Source organism: Myxocyprinus asiaticus, chromosome 13 (assembly GCF_019703515.2).
Source record: "Myxocyprinus asiaticus isolate MX2 ecotype Aquarium Trade chromosome 13, UBuf_Myxa_2, whole genome shotgun sequence".
NCBI lineage: Eukaryota > Metazoa > Chordata > Actinopteri > Cypriniformes > Catostomidae > Myxocyprinus > Myxocyprinus asiaticus.
Genome location: NC_059356.1, coordinates 26,878,611 through 26,889,306, shown reverse-complemented (window position 1 = coordinate 26,889,306; position 10,696 = coordinate 26,878,611). Strand labels below are relative to the sequence as shown.

The 10,696-nt window shown below is 42.8% G+C and overlaps 1 gene segment (V, D, J or C); it reads right to left on the bottom strand.

The window, feature by feature from the left end:
- Nucleotides 1-9,610: 9,610 nt before the first annotated feature.
- LOC127450682 (Ig heavy chain V region 5A-like) lies at nucleotides 9,611-10,203 on the bottom strand. The segment is given in 2 exon segments: nucleotides 9,611-9,936; nucleotides 10,049-10,203. Coding segments are annotated over 2 exon segments (342 nt in total).
- Nucleotides 10,204-10,696: the final 493 nt, after the last annotated feature.

The window sequence follows — 10,696 nt, the reverse complement described above, 5'->3', positions numbered from 1 at the left end:
CCGTTTGTAGTCTCTCAGTTGGGGCCTGTGACACTGTCCACTGCAGAACATGAGGAGCTCTTTATTGTGTCTGTATGCTCCTGTTTACATAATGAAAAGGAGTAAAAGGAGGACATTTGCATTTATCCCCCCCACCCCCACCCCCACCCAATACTTAAGAATACTTGAGATGTTTTGAAATGCCAAATAGAATACTTGAGATGCTATGAAATGCCAAATGTGATGGAAATGACCATTTTCTGTAGTTGTTATTTATTTTATTTTTTTATTTGTTACTAGCATCCTGCTCTCTGTATTTGCATTAGTTGACAAATTTTGCCCTATAATTGTTGCCCCTATATCTACACGATATCACTATATACCCCTGGGGGGCCTTTTGGTGCAAAGAAGTTCTTTGAAGTCATTACATATCTTTCCTACTGACATCAACTTTTTTTTAAGGAAATAAGGAAGCTAATGCATGAATTATTAAATAACAAAGGGGTATTTAATTAGTTTTCTTTTGCTGTTTTTTTTCTGTTTGTTTGTTTGTTTTTTCAAAATGTATTTTGAGAAAGTTACACATATGTTAATTGCAATCAGAAATGATGGTAAATCTTCAAGAGATACTTGGTGCATCGAAAAACACATTTACACATTAAATGCCAGGAGCTGAATTACTGTATAAAGGGAAAATGAGAACATAGTTTAACTTGGAAATACAGTATGCTCTCAAAAATCAAGAGTTATGTGAGGCTTCTCTAGACTTCAAATTATGGTAAATATGCAGGCATTTATTTACAGCAAAAAAAAAAAAAAAAGTTTCTTGGTTAAAAGAAAAACATCATGGTTACTTGTGTAACCTCCGTTCCCTGATGGAGGGAACGAGACGTTGTGTCTATGTAGTGACACTAGGGGTCACTCTTGGGAGCCCGAGACACCTCTGGTCTTTGATGAAAGGCCAATGAAAATTGGCGAGTGGTATTTGCATGCCACTCCACCGGACATACAGGTATAAAAGGAGCTGGTATACAACCACTCATTCAGGTTTTAAGCTGAGGAGCCGAGACAAGGTCCGGCCATTTCAGCGGGTAGTTCAGCGTTGTGGCAGGAGGGACACAACGTCTCATTCCCTCCATCAGGGAACGTCATGGTTACTGGTGTAACCTCCGTTCCCTGATGGAGGGAACGAGACGTTGGTGTCGATGTAGTGACACTAGGGGTCATTCTTGGGACCCGAGACACCTCTGGTCTTTGATAAAAGGCCAATGAAAATTGGTGAGTGGTATTTGCATGCCACTCCCCCAAACATACGGGTATAAAAGGAGCTGGTATGCAACCACTCATTCAGGTTTTACGCTGAGGAGCCGATATAAGGTCCGGCCATTTCAGCGGGTAGTTCAGCGTTGTGGCAGGAGGGACCAATGTCTCGTTCCCTCCATCAGGGAATGGAGGTTACACCAGTAACCATGACGTTCCCTATCTGTCACTCACTCGACGTTGGTGTCGATGTAGTGACACTAGGGGTCCCTATACAAAACGCCACAAGGCTGAACGGTGTTACGTGAACTGGCGGTGTGCGGTGGGCAGACTTGCTGTGTGCCTCATAGCCAGCACACCAAGTCGACACGTAACCTCCCCCAACACAGTTATGAGTGTCGAACGGCCCTTTTTGGGGACAAGTCGACTACCCAAAGATAGAGACAGGCTTAACCCAGTCATGGCCTCTTTCCCCTTCTCTTTTTCCACTCCCTAAAAAAGAAGGGGGATTATCCGACTGGGCCGCCAGGTCTAGTCGGGGGGTGTCCCTCCCAAGGGGAGGACACCGCAGAGACCACACCTCGCCCCAAGAGAAGGGGGGGTATTTAAGTGGAAGAATACATCACATGGTCTTTCCAACCATGTGGAGAGCCTTCAAGGTAGATCCTGCCCAATGGGGGAGGAGTTACTACAAAATGGAGACTGGGGCAGTGGGGCTCTGCCCAAGGAAGACGCAGTTTGCCAGCAGGGAAACGAATTAGCGGAAGATATAGATCGCATGGGGTTAGCCTTACAGGGAACCGCCACATGCGGAGCACCTACCCCAGAACCGGGCTATTAGTTAGCGTGTGTACTGGGCCGGCAGCGAGTCTCTCCGAAAACTCGACTGCCACAGGGCTCGGAGGAAGTCAACCAGGGAACAAATTTTGTGAACACTACTGGGAATTAACAGCGCACGTCTTCAGCTCAAAAGGAGGTTTAAGGCGCTATGTGCAAGCGATACACCTGGCCGGCTATCCCGGGCTTATCCGCTTGTTGCATGCCACTACCTGGGACGAAACCGGTTCCACCCGGAGGTTGTAGAACCTTGCAAAGGTGTTGGGTGTTGCCCAGCCCGCTGCTCTGCAAATGTCTGTTAGAGAGGCACCCCTGGCCAAGGCCCAAGAAGCCGCTACACCACGGGTAGAATGGGCTCGTAGCCCTACCGAGGGCATGTTTTGGGCGAGATATGCCATAGTTACAGCATCAACGAGCCAGTGGACGATCCTCTGCTTGGAGACAGCGCTTTCTTTCCGCTGTGCACCAAAAGCAGACAAAGAGCTGCTCAGAGATTCTAAAGTTCTGTGTGCGATCCAAATAGATGCGTAAAGCACGCACCGGACACAGCGACGACAGGGCTGGGTCTGCCTCCTCCTGGGGCAGCACTTGCAGGTTCACCACCTAGTCCCTAAAGGAGTGGTGGGAACCTTGGGCACATAGCCGGTCAGGGTATCAGGATCACGTGAGAGTAACCTGGACCGAACTCCAGGCACGTTTCTCTGACAGAGAACGCTTGCAGGTCACCTACCCTCTTGATGGAAGTGAGCACAGTCAGGAGGGCAGTCTTCAAGGAGAGTGCCTTAAGTTCGGCTGACTGCAAAGCTCAAAGGGGGCTCTCTGTAGACCCTGAAGAACTACAGAGGTCCGATGAGGGAACGAGGCACGGCCTGGAGGGATTCAACCTGATGATCAGATCATGCTTCCCTAAGGACTTACCATCGACTGCGTCGTGGTGTGCTGCTATGGCAGCAATGTACACCTTCGAGGTGGAAGGGGACAGCCTCCCTTCCAACCTCTCTTGCAGGAAGGAAAGCACTGATCTGACTGCGCATCTCTGGGGGTCTTCCTGACGCGAAGAACACCACTTAATGAACAGACGCCACTTAAAGGCATACAGGCGCCTCGTAGAGGGAGCCCTAGCCTGAGTGAACGTGTCTACCATCACAGGTGGGAGACAGCTTAGGTCTTCCGCGTCCCGTCCAGGGGCCACACATGGAGATTCCAGAGGTCTGGGCGCGGGTGCCGGATGGTGCCCCTTCCCTGAGAAAGAAGGTCCTTCCTCAGGGGAATTTGCCTGGGGGGAGCTGTCACGAGGAGCGTGAGGTCCGAGAACCACGTCTGGGTAGGCCAGTTGGGTGCTACCAGGACAAACTGCTCCTCGTCCTCTCTGACTTTGCACAGGGTCTGTGCAAGTAGGCTCACTGGGGGAAACGCATATTTGCACAGGCCAGGGGGCCAGCTGTGAGCCAGCGCGTCTATGCCGAGGGGGCCTCGGTCAGGGCGTACCAGAGCGGGCAGTGAGAGGATTCTTGGGAGGCAAACAGGTCCACCTGTGGCTCTCCGAATCGACTCCAAATCAGCTGGACCACCTGAGGGTGGAGACTCCACTCTCCCATGAGGGTAACCTGCCATGACAGCGCATCCACTGTAGTGTTGAGGTTGCCCGGGATGTGAGTGGCTCTCAGCGACTTGAAGTGCTGCTGACTCCAGGAGGAGAAGGCGGGCGAGTTGTGACATACAACGAGAGCACAGGCGATTGACATATGCTACCATTGCTGTGTTGTCTGTCCAAACTAACATGTGCTTCATCGCTCGGAGAGCGAGGTCGATCGCCGAGTGCAGTTCCTGCATCAGATCTGGGGCAGAACTACCCTCGTGCAGTTCTTTTAGCGCCTTGGCTTGGTGGACCTGCAGGAGAGCCATGGCATGCAGGGCAGAGGTGGCTTGTCCAGTGGCGCTGTAGGCTTTAGCTGTCAGGGATGACGTGAACATACAGGGCTTGGACGGGAGCTTTGGGTGTCCGCACCAGGTGGCGGCGCACTGCGGACATAGGTGCACCGTGAGTGCCTTATCCACCGGGGTAATCACGTATAGCCCCTGGCCGCCCCGCCATCGAGGGTAGTGAAGGGCGGGGGAACTGAGGAATCGGATCCGGGCAGTAAAAGGTGCCCCCCACGATTTCGTCAGCTCCTCGTGCACTTCCAGGAAGAAAGGCACTGGAGCGGGGTGTGGCTGCTTTGAGCGGCGCCGCGAGCCCAGGAACCAATCATCGAGCCACGTGGGTTCAGGGGAGAACGGAGGGTTCCAATCTAACCTGACGCTCGCGGCCGCCTGGGAAAGCATGTCCGTCATCTCTGCATCAGCCTGTGACTGGGCAATTGTCCCCGGGGAGGAGCCCAGCTGAGGCTTCTGCGTCCGACTGGACAAGCCCGCTCTCCGATGCTGAGCTCGAGAGCTCATCATCTTTGCGGGCTCCGAACAAGAGGCCAGACTCGCCATGAGACGAGCCGGTGGACTCATCCGGAAGCCTGACTGGGGCAGACGAGCATGCTGGGGAATGGGAGGTCTGTGGGGGGATACCCGGCAGAGGCGATTCCATTGGGGTCCCCAAATCGCCCTCAGTGTTAGCCACGCTGGCCACAAACCCGTAGGTAGAAAGGCCGAGGTGGGGAGCCGCTGGGGTGGCTTGCTGCAACCGTTACGTTTCCATGGTCATGTTCTTGCAGTGAGAACATGAACCATCCACGAACGCTGCCTCCATGTGGGTCGCGCCCAGACACGAAAGACAGCGATTATGACCATCCAAAGTTGAGAGATAACGACCGCAACCAGGAATAACATACAATCGGAAAGGCATCTTTAAAAAGACGCGTCTTTAAAAAGACGGTCCGTGTGTGCCACTCTTTTAGAAAAATATTATCTTTTAAAGAAATAAACTCTTTCAGAAAATATACTCTCTTTTTCTGCCGAAGCGCCCAGGTGTGTTCTCTGCAGTGCACCAGTGCAGAGGAGGGAGAAGCCACTGAAATGCACCGTCAGATCCAGCAGAGGTGGATGAACAGTAGTATTTCAGCTCAGTGAGCATGACCGTTCGGCTCCGAAGAGAAAATCTGAATGAGTGGTTGCATACCAGCTCCTTTTATACCCGTATGTCCGGGGGAGTGGCATGCAAATACCACTCGCCAATTTTCATTGGCCTTTTATCAAAGACCAGAGGTGTCTCGGGCTCCCAAGAGTGACCCCTAGTGTCACTACATCGACACAACGTCGAATGAGTGACAGATAGGGAACACTAAATTCTGTCAGTGATGTTTGTGTCAGTCAACCAGTGAGATCCCACTAAGACAAATAGTTCATCTTATGGACAAGAGTGCCACCTCTTGGAAAAGGAACTGTACATCTGAAGCATGAGAAAAGATACTTTGAAGACATAAATGATAAAAAATCATATTGTTGTTATTGTTCTTTTTTGAATTACATTGCATAATGAATGCAAATGCTAGCCTTTGGTATGTATTTCTTGAAGAATTAGCATTATACAGGAATGAGGAAGTTGTTTTTTGTATGGCTTTGACATTGGACTCATTCACAGTGACTCTCTAGTACAATAATACACAGCAGTGTCTTCAGTCTTCAGGCTGTTCATTTGTAGGTACAGCTGACTAATGGAGTCACTTCTGGATATTGTGAACCTTCCTTGGACAGACTGGGAATAGTATATAGGAGAACTGGATGTGCCAATAGTTGCAACCCATTCAGGTGCTTTACCAGGAGCCTGTCTCACCACAGCTGCCCAGTGGCTGCTGAATGTATATCCAGAGGCGGTACAGACCAGCCTAAAAGATTCCCCAGGTTTTTTCACCACTGCCTCAGACTGAGTGAAGGTTTGACAATGAATTTCTGTGGAAAAGAGAAAATGGTAAAACACTGAAAAGTCAGCAAAATGCATTAAGAGCTAATAAAAGCAAAGCGAGTCCAAATCAATAGAGAAAATGCTCGACAAATGTCATTATTTACTGACCATGTAAAAATAATAGTATTAAGAATGAATAAATGATTATTTTCATTGTTGATTGATTCTCCTTCACAGTTATCACAGTTGAAGTTAGTAAATACAGACACTCTTCAAAGACTCACTGCAGCTTATGAAGATGATGCATCAGAGTTTTGCATGAACTCCTCCTCTCAACTAACTGTGTCCTAATTTTCTTATTCATACCTATGTGTGAACAAGTGTACAGGAATGTTTAAGGATATCCTTACAAATATATAAAAAAATTGACCGGAAGTACAGTAATCTGACACTTTTATTTCAACAAACCCTATACCATAGATTTAACTGTCAGTAGGCAGAGAAAACCGCTAAATAGTTTTCTTGCTTACAAGCTGAATCATTTAAAATAACTTAATGGGTTTCTGAGATCCCCATTATTAAGTGCTGATAATAAAGAGAGAACAAGAATAAGTAGAATTTAAATAAAACTTGAGAATGTGGTCACTCAAAAAAATAAAAAGTTGAGTAAACTTAAAAAAAACTAAGGCAACCAGCTGTAAAGTATTTTTGAGTTTTCTCAACTTCAGGCTAATTAGTTTTACCAACTTAACAATTCAATTTAGATCTTAAGTTCCATGAATTAAAATATCAATGTTCATTAAGTTTAATAAACTTGAATTTTTAAGTACAGCTGTCCATCATTTTCAATATTCTTGAAAATAATTTATTTTTAGCAGATTTATATTTCAACAGTTACATTGATGGTGACTTTAAACAAAACACAACAGCAAAACATAATAAAACATAATAAAAACACATAAAGAGCAAAAACATCTATTTATTCAAAGCAGATTATTTACAATTGATGTATGTGTCCTCATAAGTAGGCACGCTTTGAGCAAACACACTTAAATAAAGGGGATTGTTGGTAGTGTCTTCAGCCACTATGTTTCTCCAGTGGGCATGCTCAGTAGCAGGTGCAACAATGTGAAGTTCGTAGTGCTCAGCCTTACAAGGTTCCCCCAGGTTTTGACCCATGAATTTTCAAGACCTTTCCATGACTTTAACAAATGGATAATACACTGTAAAAAAATCCAACTTCAATTTGAAATTATCTAATGTTGAAAAAAGTTAGTTTAATTAAAACAATCAATTAAGTCAACTTTTATGCCAGTTTAAGTCAGAGCAACTTACATTTTTAAACAGTGAGCACATACAATATCAAGTTTAGTGGTGAAGATAGAAAATACAGGCTTTTGAGCATGCTCAGTTTGATCACTGATGCTCCAACACTCCCCTATTTGAAACTTTGTGCACCTCTGAGAAATGGAATTTTAAATTTTACGGTCGTAAGTTTATAAAGCCAGGCTCTTCCATGGAAAATCAGGAAATATGTGGAAATTTAAATCTTTGATTTTGACTCTTTCATGATCGAATCTTCAAGTATTGATTCATATACTGTACATGTAAAAGAAAGTGTTTATAAGATGCTTCTATTTATGTGGAAAAATGGAAGAATTTGTTTAAAAAAAACAGTTGATGAGAACATGACAAAAACAGACAAGGCAGAACACAGTGTGAAAAAACATTATGTCATTAGCAAAACTCTGTCCCTCCGACAATGGATCTGTTAAAAGATAATGATTTTGATAGATGATGAAATTTTAAAACATTATGGAAGGATGGAAGATGGATGGTAGTACAGTATGTTTAAATATGTTTACACAAGATAATGTTGTTGTTCAGAGCTCTGACTTGATTTGTCCATATGTCTCACACAGTACACATCTGTGTATTTAACTGATCTTTAATTTCATGCACATCCTAGAGAACAGTACGGTGTGCCAACAGTTCACTTTGGAAATGTGTAAAACAATTGACAGGAGGCTGGACTGATATCACTGTACTGAGCTTGTGGGAAGTATTTGAATGAAAAATGGGAAAGTAAGAGAAATTAATGAAAAAAATACGAATTTGAAAATGGACATTTCCAGAGATGGGGGTGAAGGGACTGAGACAATAATATTTTAACACTCAGCACTGTGGATCGGTAATTGTAGAGATGAAACGCTATTTTGCCTTAACACACGTTTTTGTGGATCTGGATCAGAAACTGTATCAATAATATCAGAAATATTGAAGAACTATCAAGTAAAGCTGATATTTGTGTGTTAAGTGTTAAGGCTTTTTAATTTTGAACAAAGCAGTCACTATTCTGTGTCACTGTGACCATCTAGCACAGTAATACACAGCTGTGTCCTCAGTCTGCATATTCTGTCCTTGGAGAGTTACTGTGCTGCTGGAAGTGTCTCGGTTAACTTGAAATCTACTCTTCAGTTTATCACTGTAGTATGTGCTACCGTTACCACATATATATCTGATCCACTCCAGAGCTTTTCCTGCATCTTGTCATATGAATCCAGTACAGTAGCTGCTGTCAGTCACTAAATATCCAGAAACTTTACAGGACAGTGTTAAAGCCTGACCAGGCCTTAAAGCAATGGAATCGGTCTGTGTCAGCTTGACACTGTGGACACCTGTTAAAAACATTGCCAGACACATTAGAAACATGAAAACATTTTCTACTTGAAAAGTAGTTTTTTAAAAATAATAATAATAAAACATAGTAAAATAGAGATGCATTTCTTTTGAATAGCAGTTATGAACAAGAAATAACTGCTAACAGCAGCAAACACCAGAGAGATGAAGAGACCATGGTTTTGAGATGTTGTGTATGTAACCTGACACAGCTGTTTCTTTTCACATTACTACTCTAATAAAGAGGAGAACTATTTGCATACAGCTCTGCAAACATCACCCTGTAAGAGAAGAAGCAGCTGAACTGCATCCTGGCCTCTGACCACTGAATAATACTTTTTATGCAATACTACTGTTTTCTACATTTTTAAGAGTCTGCATTTCTTAATCACTATAAACATACTTGTAAATGAAGAATAATTAATGTTTTATATTTTCTACATTTGAAAAGTTCACAAGATCGGTGACTTAATCAGGTCTGTAAATGACTTAATTCCTATTACTTTTTATTTTCATCTATTTCAAGGTAGTAGTGCTCTCTATTGTTACCCAGTTTTACATTTATTGTTGACAAACTACTTCCCATCAAAGGTCATTTAAGTTATTTGCCAGTATATTTCCTACATAATTGCAGAAAGCTCAAAGGAACATTCAGTGTGACGATACTGATAAATATCTATCTATCTATCTATCTATCTATCTATCTATCTATCTATCTATCTATCTATCTATCTATCTATCTATCTATCTATATCTATATATATCATATATATATATATATATATATATATATATGAATGATTGGTATATTAGTGCAAATGATACAAACACATTTACATTTCAACTAAATATAAAGCTTTATGTTTTTTTTTTAATGATTTTTTTTCTTTACCAACTGAATTAATATCAATAATGACATGACAAGTAAGAGTTGTGAAAACCTTATTTATTTTGGTGAAAATCTGAATTTTGAGGAAAAACATCTGGAAGTCTATTTGTAACATGATGTTTTTGTACAGGGAGACTGAATGTGTTTGTCACTGTGCTTTATCTGGCACAATAATACACAGATGTGTCTTGAGCTTGGATATTATTCCCATTCAGTGTGATTGTGTTACTGGAGGTGTCTCTGGTGATGCTGAACTTGTTTTTCAGTGAATCCTTGTAGTACAAGCTTCCACCGCTGGATATCAGCCCAATCCACTCCAGAGCTTTTCCTGCAGGCTGACGAATCCAGGCTGTATGTTCACTAGTAACTGAATAAGAGACTTTACAGTTGATAGTCAGAGTGTCACCAGGTCGAACAGTCAGGAACTGAGGCTGAGTGAGGTCTAATGAAGAAATACCTGTTGGAAATTAAATGACAAAAATAAGAAAAACGGCATTCAGTTTAACCATAATCTATGAAAAGAAAATGTATTTAAAAAAACAAAACACAAAAAAAAAAAAAAAACTTACAGTGTGCCATTGCCAGAAGTAACAGTAAAGATGAACAGAACATGATGTATTTTACAGTTTAGCTGAATTAAAGCAAGTCTTTCCTCTGTCTTGTGATCAAAGGAATGTACATAAACTAACTCATGCCCACTTTTTAAATATGGAGGAGAGCATTTGCATATGTCTCTTTATGACGGCAGTTTATGAAAAATCATGTCTTCATTTATAATAATGCTTTCATTTAATGAGGGCAAAATCCAAAAATGGCATGGGGCTTTATACATGAATAAATTATTTCATATAGAGAAGGAAGAGGAGCATTTTCATACATCACTGCTCTTTCATCAATGTGTTACCACTTATTAAAATTGATATCATTTATAGCAGTTGTGGTTATTTGATGATAAATTTAAGAAATAAAAAACATTATCTTGTTTTGTTTATTACTTTTTAGATGCATCAAATAAAGCAACAGAAAAGGGACATTTACTTTACTTGAAGTCTATTTATTCAAGCTGAACTGCTGATTATTGGCCATGACATGAAGGCAGAGAGTGCCCCCTGTTGTAATATCAGCAGGACCCTCAAAGCTTATTGTACAAGGTGCAGTGCATGATTCCTTAAATTTTTATTTGAAAGAAATGATTGTAATGCTGTCAAACACTACCT